This window comes from Salvelinus fontinalis, chromosome 2 (assembly GCF_029448725.1).
Source record: "Salvelinus fontinalis isolate EN_2023a chromosome 2, ASM2944872v1, whole genome shotgun sequence".
NCBI classification, from domain to species: domain Eukaryota; kingdom Metazoa; phylum Chordata; class Actinopteri; order Salmoniformes; family Salmonidae; genus Salvelinus; species Salvelinus fontinalis.
The window spans coordinates 100,484,629-100,498,423 of record NC_074666.1 but is presented as its reverse complement, the minus strand read 5'-3'; the positions used below and the strand labels follow the sequence as shown (position 1 = coordinate 100,498,423).

At 46.6% G+C, this 13,795-nt stretch overlaps 1 protein-coding gene and 1 long non-coding RNA gene across 4 annotated transcripts in view; both read right to left on the bottom strand.

Moving 5' to 3' along the window:
- Nucleotides 1-5,771: 5,771 nt before the first annotated feature.
- Nucleotides 5,772-9,711, bottom strand: LOC129833330 (uncharacterized). Its single transcript, XR_008756060.1, has 2 exons — nt 8,081-9,711; nt 5,772-7,456 (listed from the first exon to the last, which is right to left on the bottom strand). It is a non-coding gene; the product is annotated as an uncharacterized LOC129833330 (long non-coding RNA).
- Nucleotides 9,712-9,760: 49 nt separating this feature from the next.
- Nucleotides 9,761-13,795, bottom strand: part of arhgdig (Rho GDP dissociation inhibitor (GDI) gamma) — a 53,615-nt gene continuing 49,580 nt past the window's right edge. For all 3 annotated transcript variants that reach the window (XM_055897727.1, XM_055897713.1, XM_055897720.1), the window contains exons 5-6: nt 10,849-10,912; nt 9,761-10,537 (exon numbers count right to left, since the gene is read on the bottom strand). In XM_055897727.1, coding sequence (XP_055753702.1) covers nt 10,338-10,537; nt 10,849-10,912 — 264 coding nt within the window. In that variant the 3' untranslated portion in view covers nt 9,761-10,337. The remainder of the gene's footprint in view (nt 10,538-10,848; nt 10,913-13,795) is intronic.

Here is a 13,795-nt window from a genome sequence, read left to right as displayed (position 1 = left end):
ACAATATGACAGTACAGTAATAGATGGAAGAAGAGAGGTGGAAATGTTTTAATATTGATCACAATATGACAGTACAGTAATAGATGGAAGAAGAGAGGTGGAAATGTTTTAATATTGATCACAATATGACAGTACAGTAATAGATGGAAGAAGAGAGGTGGAAATGTTTTAATACTGATCACAATATGACAGTACAGTAATAGATGGAAGAAGAGAGGTGGAAATGTTTTAATATTGATCACAATATGACAGTACAGTAATAGATGGAAGAGGAGAGGTGGAAATGTTTTAATATTGATCACAATATGACAGTACAGTAATAGATGGAAGAAGAGAGGTGGAAATGTTTTAATATTAATCAGAATATGGCAGTACAGTAATAGATGGAAGAAGAGAGGTGGAAATGTTTTAATATTGATCACAATATGACAGTACAGTAATAGATGGAAGAAGAGAGGTGGAAATGTTTTAATATTGATCAGAATATGACAGTACAGTAATAGATGGAAGAAGAGAGGTGGAAATGTTTTAATACTGATCACAATATGACAGTACAGTAATAGATGGAAGAAGAGAGGTGGAAATGTTTTAATATTGATCACAATATGACAGTACAGTAATAGATGGAAGAGGAGAGGTGGAAATGTTTTAATATTGATCACAATATGACAGTACAGTATTAGATGGAAGAAGAGAGGTGGAAATGTTTTAATATTAATCAGAATATGGCAGTACAGTAATAGATGGAAGAAGAGAGGTGGAAATGTTTTAATATTGATCAGAATATGGCAGTACAGTAATAGATGGAAGAGGAGAGGTGGAAATGTTTTAATATTGATCACAATATGGCAGTACAGTAATAGATGGAAGAAGAGAGGTGGAAATGTTTTAATATTAATCAGAATATGGCAGTACAGTAATAGATGGAAGAAGAGAGGTGGAAATGTTTTAATATTGATCAGAATATGACAGTACAGTAATAGATGGAAGAAGAGAGGTGGAAATGTTTTAATATTGATCAGAATATGACAGTACAGTAATAGATGGAAGAAGAGAGGTGGAAATGTTTTAATACTGATCACAATATGACAGTACAGTAATAGATGGAAGAAGAGAGGTGGAAATGTTTTAATATTGATCACAATATGACAGTACAGTAATAGATGGAAGAAGAGAGGTGGAAATGTTTTAATATTGATCACAATATGACAGTACAGTTATAGATGGGAGAAGAGAGGTGGAAATGTTTTAATATTGATCAGAATATGGCAGTACAGTAATAGATGGAAGAGGAGAGGTGGAAATGTTTTAATATTGATCACAATATGACAGTACAGTAATAGATGGAAGAAGAGGTGGAAATGTTTTAATATTGATCACAATATGACAATACAGTAATAGATGGAAGAAGAGAGGTGGAAATGTTTTAATATTGATCAGAATATGACAGTACAGTAATAGATGGAAGAAGAGAGGTGGAAATGTTTTAATATTGATCAGAATATGACAGTACAGTAATAGATGGAAGAAGAGAGGTGGAAATGTTTTAATACTGATCACAATATGACAGTACAGTAATAGATGGAAGAAGAGAGGTGGAAATGTTTTAATATTGATCACAATATGACAGTACAGTAATAGATGGAAGAAGAGAGGTGGAAATGTTTTAATATTGATCACAATATGACAGTACAGTAATAGATGGGAGAAGAGAGGTGGAAATGTTTTAATACTGATCACAATATGACAGGACAGTAATAGATGGAAGAAGAGAGGTGGAAATGTTTTAATATTGATCACAATATGACAGTACAGTAATAGATGGGAGAAGAGAGGTGGAAATGTTTTAATATTAATCAGAATATGGCAGTACAGTAATAAGCGGTTCTGTTCAGTACATAGAAATGGTTGATCACACTGTTAGCTTTCCTAACACTGCCTGTACAACCAGAGATGGTGGATGAATGAAGATGTCTCACTCAGGCTGTTTATCATTGAAACAATTTGTCACAGTTCCGGTCTACTTAAAAGTGGCAATCGGCAATTGATACATCATTAATGATATGTACCAATTGATTCTCGAAGAATGTAACTCATAAGTGACTCATGAGCTTGGTTCAACTGTTGTACCCAATCAGATCCCAAAATATAAGTTTGTATTACTCCAATGTTTGTAAACAAAGAAAAATGTAAACAAACACTATATAGCCTCAAATCATAGTTAAAACTATAACTTTTATATCACGGATGGTCAATCCTTGCATCCATAGCTCTGTCTATGAATTGCAGAGTCCCGAACCTCAGCTGGAGAGGAGATTCCATTGATAGACTCAATGGCCTAGAAGATGAAGAAATATTGTCAAAAAAATAAAATTAAAACATGTAAAAAAATAGACAGAATCTCAATTGGTGGGAATGAAATGGAACCAGTCACATCCACTAGATTCCTCTGAGTTCTAAGTGATGAAGAGTTATCCTGTAAAGATCCTATTCAGTTTGTCTGCAGCAAAGTGATGCAGTCTGTTGGTATCATCAGACAGATGAGTGGTTTGGTTCATCAGCTTCCTAACTCTTTACTAGAGATTAATTTACCCATATCTCACTTCCTGTAATATTGTCTGGGCCATAATATTGTCATCTACAAATACCTCCCAGACAGTTTACCTAAACCCTTCAATGGATTCTTCCAGGTTCATTCTGAAATCCATCTATATAACACAAGACACTGTGATAACCTTCACCCTACCCACTGTGATAACCTTCACCCTACCCACTGTGATAACCTTCACCCTACCCACTGTGATAACCTTCACCCTACCCACTGTGATAACCTTCACCCTACCCACTGTGATAACCTTCACCCTACCCACTGTGATAACCTTCACCCTACCCAATGTGATAACCTTCACCCTACCCACTGTGATAACCTTCACCCTACCCACTGTGATAACCTTCACCCTACCCAATGTGATAACCTTCACCCTACCCACTGTGATAACCTTCAGCCTACCCACTGTGATAACCTTCACCCTACCCACTGTGATAACCTTCACCCTACCCACTGTGATAACCTTCACCCTACCCACTGTGATAACCTTCACCCTACCCAATGTGATAACCTTCACCCTACCCACTGTGATAACCTTCACCCTACCCACTGTGATAACCTTCACCCTACCCACTGTGATAACCTTCACCCTACCCACTGTGATAACCTTCACCCTACCCAATATGATAACCTTCACCCTACCCACTGTGATAACCTTCACCCTACCCACTGTGATAACCTTCACCCTACCCACTGTGATAACCTTCACGCTACCCACTGTGATAACCTTCACCCTACCCACTGTGATAACCTTCACCCTACCCACTGTGATAACCTTCACCCTACCCACTGTGATAACCTTCACCCTACCCACTGTGATAACCTTCACCCTACCCACTGTGATAACCTTCACCCTACCCACTGTGATAACCTTCACCCTACCCACTGTGATAACCTTCACCCTACCCACTGTGATAACCTTCACCCTACCCACTGTGATAACCTTCACGCTACCCACTGTGATAACCTTCATGCTACCCACTGTGATAACCTTCACCCTACCCACTGTGATAACCTTCATGCTACCCAATGTGATAACCTTCACCCTACCCACTGTGATAACCTTCACGCTACCCACTGTGATAACCTTCATGCTACCCAATGTGATAACCTTCACCCTACCCACTGCCACACCTCACATTTAAAATTTTTATTTCTGTCACGCCCTGCCCATAGAGAGCCCTCGGGGTTCTCCATGGTGTTTTAGGACAGGGCGTGACTAGGGGGTGTTCTAGGATATATATTTCTATGTTGGTGTGTTGTATGGTTCCCAATTAGAGGCAGCTGATTATCGTTATCTCTAATTGGGGATCATACTCAGGTTGTCCTTTTTCCCACCTGCGATGTGGGATATTGTTTTGTTGTGTGAGTGCCTATGTGCGTCACGATCGTTATATCTTTGTTGTTTTGGAAGTTTCACGATTATTAAAATGTGGAACTCTACTCACGCTGCGCCTTGGTCCAATTATTTATACGCCGGTCGTGACAATTTCACCTTTATTGAACCAGGTAGGCCAGTAGAGAACAAGTTCTCATTTACAACTTCGACCTGACCAAGATAAAGCAAAGCAGTACGACACAAACAGCACGGAGTTACACATGGAATAAACAAACGTACAGTCAATAACACAATAGAAAAGTCCATATACAGTGTCTGCAAATATAGTAAGATTAGGGAGGTAAGTCAATAAATAGGCCATATGTTCTGTCTTCCAGCCTGAACACTGTTGATACCAGTTTATATCTGTACTGTCTTCCAGCCTGAACACTGTTGATACCAGTTTATATCTGTACTGTCTTCCAGCCTGAACACTGTTGATACCAGTTTATATCTGTACTGTCTTCCAGCCTGAACACTGTTGATACCAGTTTATATCTGTACTGTCTTCCAGCCTGAACACTGTTGATACCAGTTTATATCTGTACTGTCTTCCAACCTGAACACTGTTGATACCAGTTTATATCTGTACTGTCTTCCAGCCTGAACACTGTTGATACCAGTTTATATCTGTACTGTCTTCCAAACTGAACACTGTTGATACCAGTTTATATCTATACTGTCTTCCAGCCTGAACACTGTTGATACCAGTTTATATCTGTACTGTCTTCCAACCTGAACACTGTTGATACCAGTTTATATCTGTACTGTCTTCCAGCCTGAACACTGTTGATACCAGTTTATATCTGTACTGTCTTCCAACCTGAACACTGTTGATACCAGTTTATATCTGTACTGTCTTCCAACCTGAACACTGTTGATACCAGTTTATATCTGTACTGTCTTCCAGCCTGAACACTGTCGATACCAGTTTATATCTGTACTGTGTTTCACTTATTTTATTTGGTGAATAAATAAAACCTAATTGAGGAATGTTTTTACTTGTAATGTCTTGTGTTCTGTTTAAACCCTGATTTTAAACTGAGACTCAGTGATATGACCTGTCAGTGTCTTTATTCATATAAGTACCTGATTCAGACTGCGTTGTCCTCCAGCCCAGTGGCTCTTTGTCCAGCTCAGTGGCTCTTTGTGGGATACATCGAATGTAATGGAGTTGAAGTTGTGTTCCCAGAAGTCCACAGGATGGCGCCAGAGCAGCATAAATGGACTGGTGAGACCTGAGTAATGTACCAGGGGAATACACTATATATACAGCAGTATGTGGACACAACCTTCAAATTTGTGGGGTCAGCTATTTCAGCCACATAAAATCGAGCACACAGCCATGCAGTCTCCATAGACAAACATTGGCAGTAGAATGGCCTTACTGAAGACTTCAGTGACTTTCAACGTGGCACCGTCATAGGATGCCACCTTTCCAACAAGTCAGTTCGTCTAACTTCTGCCCTGCTAAAGCTGCCCCGGTCAATTGTAAGTGCTGTTATTGTGAAGTGGGAAAGTCTAGGAGCAACAAAGACTCAGCCGCGATGTGGTAGGCCACACAAGCTCACAGAACGGTACTGCCGAGTGTCTATGGAGATTTCGTGACTGTGTGTTCGATTTCATACACATGTCAGCAACGGGTGTGGCTGAAATAGCTAAATCCGCTAATTTGAAAGGGTGTCCAAATACTTTTGTATATATAGTGTCCCTTCACCTATCGTCCGCTTATTTGAGTGCCTTGTTGGAATGATGTTAAGTCCACATGTTCAGACAGACAGGAAGTGGCTGATTAAATCACCTTTATTAAAAGATACAAGTTGCTGGAATACCAACACTTTAGGATGCAGCAGTATTTTACACACAGGCCCAGGCTTGTGCCCAACCAAACTCACAGTACTTTACACACAGGCCCAGGCTTGTGCCCAACCAAACTCACAGAGGCTGTGTCCAAAATGGTCCCTTATTCACTATATAGTGCACTACCTTTAACCAGAGCCCTATTGCCTATATAGTGCACTACCTTTAACCAGAGCCCTATTCCCTATATAATGCACTACTTTATACTACAGCCCTATTGCCTATATAGTGCACTACTTTAGACCAGAGCCCTATTCCCTATATAGTGCACTACTTTTAACCAAAGCCCTGTATAGACCAGACAACACCTAATCATCTGTATACATCTGAATCTAACATTGTGTTTGTCCTGTTAATCACCCTGTGAATGACTCTCTATGGGTCCAGGTTAACACACTATAAAGGGAACAGAATGACTCTCTATGGGTCCAGGTTAACACACTATAAAGGGAATAGAATGACTCTCTATGGGTCCAGGTTAACACACTATAAAGGGAACAGAATGACTCTCTATGGGTCCAGGTTAACACACTATAAAGGGAACAGAATGACTCTCTATGGGTCCAGGTCAACACTCTATAAAGGGAATAGAATGACTCTCTATGGGTCCAGGTTAACACACTATAAAGGGAACAGAATGACTCTCTATGGGTCCAGGTTAACACACTATAAAGGGAATAGAATGACTCTCTATGGGTTAACACTCTATAAAGGGAATAGAATGACTCTCTATGGGTCCAGGTCAACACTCTATAAAGGGAATAGAATGACTCTCTATGGGTTAACACTCTATAAAGGGAATAGAATGACTCTCTATGGGTCTAGGTTAACACTCTATAAAGGGAATAGAATGCCTCTCTATGGGTCCAGGTTAACACACTATAAAGGGAATAGGGGGCCATTTGGAACACAGCCACAGTAATAATAACAAAGCTATTTTTGATCATAATCCCTGTAAATATCTGCGGTATCCTTGCCAACCCATTTCAATCTGCATATTGGTTTTCTTTTCAAATCACAACGTGACAGTAAAACAGTCTTTAAAGAAGAGATCTGAGACCATGCAACACTCAACAAGCCCACATTACAGTTACTTCTGGGTTCACCACCATTTTGAATGGCATCATCAATATCATGATCATTATCATCAACACTTACAACACCATAAGACTTTACACAATAGTGACAAGGACGTTTTTGGGAAAGGACAGAATCGATCAAATCTTGAAGACCTCATCCACTGAGTTACAGGACAGAAGGGTCACGTTATAGATGGAACAGGGTTCTTTTTTGTTTGATGAGTGTGTTTCCCGAGTCAGTCGATGCCTTCAGGCCTCATGCTTGGTGTTAAAGGGGGACCGTGACCCTGAGCAACAGATATACACTACACTTCAGCAAACTAACCTCTGTGTTGGCACCAAACGCTAACCTGCTGCTCCCAGATCAGTGTCTAACCTGCTGCTCCCAGATCAGTGTCTAACCTGCTGCTCCCAGATCAGTGTCTAACCTGCTGCTCCCAGATCAGTGTCTAACCTGCTGCTCCCAGATCAGTGTCTAACCTCCATGTTGGCACCAAACGCTAACCTGCTGCTCCCAGATCAGTGTCTAACCTGCTGCTCCCAGATCAGTGTCTAACCCGCTGCTCCCAGATCAGTGTCTAACCCGCTGCTCCCAGATCAGTGTCTAACATGCTGCTCCCAGATCAGTGTCTAACATGCTGCTCCCAGATCAGTGTCTAACCTGCTGCTCCCAGATCAGTGTCTAACCTGCTGCTCCCAGATCAGTGTCTAACATGCTGCTCCCAGATCAGTGTCTAACCTGCTGCTCCCAGATCAGTGTCTAACCTGCTGCTCCCAGATCAGTGTCTAACCTGCTGCTCCCAGATCAGTGTCTAACCTGCTGCTCCCAGATCAGTGTCTAACCTGCTGCTCCCAGATCAGTGTCTAACCTGCTGCTCCCAGATCAGTGTCTAACCTGCTGCTCCCAGATCAGTGTCTAACCTGCTGCTCCCAGATCAGTGTCTAACCTGCTGCTCCCAGATCAGTGTCTAACCTGCTGCTCCCAGATCAGTGTCTAACCTGCTGCTCCCAGATCAGTGTCTAACATGCTGCTCCCAGATCAGTGTCTAACCTGCTGCTCCCAGATCAGTGTCTAACCTGCTGCTCCCAGATCAGTGTCTAACATGCTGCTCCCAGATCAGTGTCTAACCTGCTGCTCCCAGATCAGTGTCTAACCTGCTGCTCCCAGATCAGTGTGTGCCATCATTCCATTCATTGTCATGTTTGGATGCCAAGAAGTGGCAAGGAGTGACATGATGCAACAAACATACTGATACCCAGGCTAACCAATCACCATCATAACATTCTAATTTACATTCTGACTGGAATAATCATGTCATGATACTTCGGGTGCTAACATGGCGCCCATTAAGATACTAAACCTCAAACCCAGTTGACCCTCTACTGTATAGAGATGTCTCAGGGCCGCTACCTGCCAGAGAGGTAAAGACACTGTGTAGGCTACTTCCAATGGACTTTGTCCTGTAGCGACTACTACAGAACATATTGTACACATCACAATCACATGTTCTTCATCATAGCCAGACAACAGGTTTCCTCATGATGTTCACATGATGTTTAATGGAAGATGGTTGATACATGGTGAATGGCGTATCTTTTAAAGAGCAACTCTCTCAATATGCAAAGGCAGAGGCAGACATTGGGGAAAATGACATTCAAGCAGCATTGAAAAATAGAGCAAATATAAGGACAAACCTGAGAAAACAACAGTTGTCTGTTGATATGTTACCATGGTAACCCATCTTCCCTGTAAAACACCTCCAGACAGTGTGAAACCATGTTGTTTTACATTAATCCAATAACAGCTCAGGTGTGTCAAGTATAACAGAGACAGAAGGCAACTGAAAGACACAGTAACAGAAATGCAGATGTAAAGAGCAAACTGAGATAGATACATTCTAGAACTAGAACTTAGAAGATGGTCATTCTAGATGTAGAACTTAGAAGATGGTCATTCTAGATGTAGAACTTAGAAGATGGTCATTCTAGATGTAGAACTTAGAAGATGGTCATTCTAGATGTAGAACTTAGAAGATGGTCATTCTAGATGTAGAACTTAGAAGATGGTCATTCTAGATGTAGAACTTAGAAGATGGTCATTCTAGATGTAGAACTTAGAAGATGGTCATTCTAGAACTAGAACTTAGAAGATGGTCATTCTAGAACTAGAACTTAGAAGATGGTAACTTGTTGAGGAGTATGAGACACACTGTTGTCAAACATTCTAACTGATAACTAACATTACAAAGGGCTGCTCCTTGAAACCTTGTTGAACTGGCAATTTCCAGAATAGAACACTTTAGAATAACCGTCTAGAATGTACCTCTCACACTATGGGGTGTAAATACATCTCCATACTCCAACTTCACTGTATGAGTGAGTCCCACGTGTTTAACTTCATCTGATCCCCTTCAGTTAACACACTGTAGTGGAGAACATCAGATTACATCACAGGTAGACAAGTGGATCTCCACCTACAGCTCATACCCCCTGCCTCCCAAATGGCCCCTATTCCTTACATAGTGCACTACTTTTAACCAGAGCCCTGTGGGTAGTGCACTATATAGGAAATAGGGGGGCATTTTGGGATGTAGCCCACGATGTTCGGTTGTCTACTATGATGTATACTGGTTTGGTTTATGACCAACATCCTCTCTGTCTCGTTCTAGACCGTGTCTGACCTGACTTCCTGTTTACACCTTTCATACCGGTCTCTGTCTTTTACTATTATACAGGTGGGCCTTGGAGGGAGGGGGGAGGGGAGGGAGAGGGGAAGGAGGGAGGGAGGGAGGGAGGGAGGGAGGGAGGGAGGGAGGGAGGGAGGGAGGGAGGGAGGGAGGAGGGAGGGAGGGAGGGGGGAGAGGAAGGGGGAGGAAGAAAGAGGGAGAGACAGTCCTTCTTAATGAAGAGGGAGAGAAGGAGGGAGAGGGGAGACACGGGGAGAGGGAAGCATGGAGATGAGGGATGAGGTCTCTATCCATCCCAGTCCTTCTTGATGGAGGGAGGGAAGGAGGGATGAAAGTGGGGGAGACAGGGGAGAGAAGGGGTAAGAAGGAAGGGGAAAGGGAGAGGTGGAGACACAGGGAGAGGGAAGGAGGGAGAGAGAAATGAGGCTCCTCTCTATTCGTCCCAGTCCTTCTTGATGGAGGGAGGGAAGGAGGGATGAAAGTGGGGGAGACAGGGGAGAGAAGGGGTAAGAAGGAAGGGGAAAGGGAGAGGTGGAGACACAGGGAGAGGGAAGGAGGGAGAGAGAAATGAGGCTCCTCTATTCGTCCCAGTCCTTCTTGATGGAGGGAGGGAAGGAGGGATGAAAGTGGGGGAGACAGGGGAGAGAAGGGGTAAGAAGGAAGGGGAAAGGGAGAGGTGGAGACACAGGGAGAGGGAAGGAGGGAGAGAGAAATGAGGCTCCTCTCTATTCGTCCCAGTCCTTCTTGATCCCCAGGTTCCACTCCCAGGAGAGGTGGTCGGTCTTGTCGTCGTCGGTGAAGTGGGACTTGATGTGGTAGCTGCCTCTGACAATCATGCCTTTGGGCGCCTCCTCCACCGGGGTCATGAACTCGTGCTCCTCCACCCGCGGCCCGTAGCTGCCCACCATGTACACCGCCTTGTCCACTGCACGACACAAAATGGACGCTCAGTTGCACACTTGCTAGCCAGGTTTTAGGTGAATGTGGGGGAAACTGTGACAATTTGGGTCAGTGACAAGACACCAAATGGCGGCTCAGTTGAACAGTTGGTAATCAGGTTTTAAGTGTATGTGGGGGAAACTGTGATGTCTTGTGTCGATGACAACACATAAAATGGCAGCTCAGTTGCACCCTTGCTAGCCAGGGTTTAGGTGTATGTATCAGAAACTGACACGATCTATGGGTCTAAACAGCACAGCGTATCCACAGCTTGGCACAAAATGGGGTCCTCCTTACCTCTGATTCCTTTCCTGTAGGTCAGATGGACGTACTTCAGCCCAGACACAATATCTCTGTTAACCTGGAGAGGAGAGGAGGGAAGGGGAGAGGAGGAGGGGAGGAGACGAGGGAAGGGGAGAGGAGGAGGGGAGGAGAGATATCAGGAGCAATAAATAAACAATGTAAATTCATTGGGACTGGAAATCTGTAGTGCATTTAAACACAGTATGAACTTATATGGAGGAGAGGAGAGGGGGAGGGGAGGTGAGAGGAGGGGAGATGAGAGGAGTGGAGATGAGAGGAGGGGAGAGAGGAGAGGGGGAGGGGAGGTGAGAGGAGGGGAGATGAGAGGAGTGGAGATGAGAGGAGGGGAGAGAGGAGAGTGGAGGAGGAGAGAGTAGGGAAGGAGAGGAGGGGAGAGAGGAGGGGGGGGAGAGGAGGGGAGATGAGAGGAGGGGAGAGAGGAGAGTGGAGGAGGGGAGATGAGAGGAGGGGAGAGAGGAGAGTGGAAAGTGGAGGAGGGGAGAGGAGGGGAGAGGAGGGAAGGAGAGGAGAGGAGAGGAAAGGAGAGCTTTCTTATATAAAGTCTCATCAAGAGTCAACTTTATACAGCTTTGTCCCAAATGACACCCTACTCCCTATTCAGTGCACAACGTTTGACCAGGGCACAGCCCTATAGGCCCTGGTCTAAAGTAGTGCCCTATAGGCCCTGGTCTGAAGTAGCGCCCTTAGCCAAGGCCTACTCTACTATTCCTGCCATCACTGTTCCCCAGCTGCAGTTGCACTCTTCTACCTCCAGGTGTCCTCACTGCAGAGTCTGAGGGAGAGAGGGCTTGTTGGTGAGTCTGAGGGAGAGAGGGCTGCTTGGTGAGTCTGAGGGAGAGAGGGCTGCTTGGTGAGTCTGAGGGAGAGAGGGCTACTTGGTGAGTCTGAGGGAGGGGAGAGAGGGCTGCTTGGTGAGTCTGAGGGAGAGAGGGCTGCTTGGTGAGTCTGAGGGAGGGGAGAGAGGGCTGCTTGGTGTGTCTGAGGGAGGGGGAGAGAGGGCTGAGGGAGGGGAGGGGGAGAGGGCTGCTTGATGTGTCTGAGGGAGGGGGAGAGAGGGCTGAGGGAGGGGAAGGGGAGAGGGCTGCTTGGTGTGTCTGAGGGAGGGGGAGAGAGGGCTGCTTGGTGTGTCTGGGGGGGAGAGGGCTGCTTGGTGTGTCTGGGGGGGAGAGGGCTGCTTGGTGTGTCTGAGGGAGAGAGGGCTGCTTGGTGTGTCTGGGGGGGAGAGGGCTGCTTGGTGTGTCTGGGGGGGAGAGGGCTGCTTGGTGTGTCTGGGGGAAAGAGGGCTGCTTGGTGTGTCTGGGGGGGAGAGGGCTGCTTGGTGTGTCTGGGGGGGAGAGGGCTGCTTGGTGTGTCTGAGGGAAAGAGGGCTGCTTGGTGTGTCTGGGGGGGAGAGGGCTGCTTGGTGTGTCTGGGGGAGAGAGGGCTGCTTGGTGAGTCTGGGGGGGAGAGGGCTGCTTGGTGAGTCTGGGGGGGAGAGGGCTGCTTGGTGTGTCTGGGGGAGAGAGGGCTGCTTGGTGAGTCTGAGGGAAAGAGGGCTGCTTGGTGTGTCTGGGGGGGAGAGGGCTGCTTGGTGTGTCTGGGGGAGAGAGGGTTGCTTGGTGAGTCTGAGGGAAAGAGGGCTGCTTGGTGTGTCTGGGGGGGAGAGGGCTGCTTGGTGTGTCTGGGGGAGAGAGGGTTGCTTGGTGAGTCTGAGGGAAAGAGGGCTGCTTGGTGTGTCTGAGGGAGAGAGGGCTGCTTGGTGTGTCTGGGGGAGAGAGGGCTGCTTGGTGTGTCTGGGGGAGAGAGGGCTGCTTGGTGAGTCTGAGGGAAAGAGGGCTGCTTGGTGTGTCTGGGGGAGAGAGGGCTGCTTGGTGTGTCTGGGGGGGAGAGGGCTGCTTGGTGTGTCTGAGGGAGAGAGGGTTGCTTGGTGAGTCTGAGGGAGAGAGGGCTGCTTGGTGTGTCTGGGGGGGAGAGGGCTGCTTGGTGAGTCTGGGGGGGAGAGGGCTGCTTGGTGTGTCTGGGGGAGAGAGGGCTGCTTGGTGAGTCTGAGGGAAAGAGGGCTGCTTGGTGTGTCTGGGGGAGAGAGGGCTGCTTGGTGTGTCTGGGGGGGAGAGGGCTGCTTGGTGTGTCTGGGGGAAAGAGGGCTGCTTGGTGTGTCTGGGGGGGAGAGGGCTGCTTGGTGTGTCTGGGGGAGAGAGGGCTGCTTGGTGAGTCTGGGGGAAAGAGGGCTGCTTGGTGTGTCTGGGGGGGAGAGGGCTGCTTGGTGTGTCTGGGGGGGAGAGGGCTGCTTGGTGTGTCTGGGGGGGAGAGGGCTGCTTGGTGTGTCTGAGGGAGAGAGGGCTGCTTGGTGAGTCTGAGGGAGAGAGGGCTGCTTGGTGAGTCTGAGGGAAAGAGGGCTGCTTGGTGAGTCTGAGGGAGAGAGGGCTGCTTGGTGAGTCAGAGGGAGAGAGGGCTGCTTGGTGTGTCTGGGGGGGAGAGGGCTGCTTGGTGTGTCTGAGGGAGAGAGGGCTGCTTGGTGAGTCTGAGGGAGAGAGGGCTGCTTGGTGAGTCTGAGGGAGAGAGGGCTGCTTGGTGAGTCTGAGGGGGAGAGGGCTGCTTGGTGAGTCTGAGGGAGAGAGGGCTGCTTGGTGAGTCTGAGGGAGAGAGGGCTGCTTGGTGAGTCTGAGGGAGGGGGAGAGAGGGCTGAGGGAGGGGAGGGGGAGAGGGCTGCTTGGTGTGTCTGAGGGAGAGAGGGCTGCTTGGTGAGTCTGAGGGAGAGAGGGCTGCTTGGTGAGTCTGAGGGAGAGAGGGCTGCTTGGTGAGTCTGAGGGAGGGGGAGAGAGGGCTGAGGGAGGGGAGGGGGAGAGGGCTGCTTGGTGTGTCTGAGGGAGGGGAGAGAGGGCTGCTTGGTGTGTCTGAGGGAGGGGAGAGAGGGCTGCTTGGTGAGTCTGAGGGAGAGAGG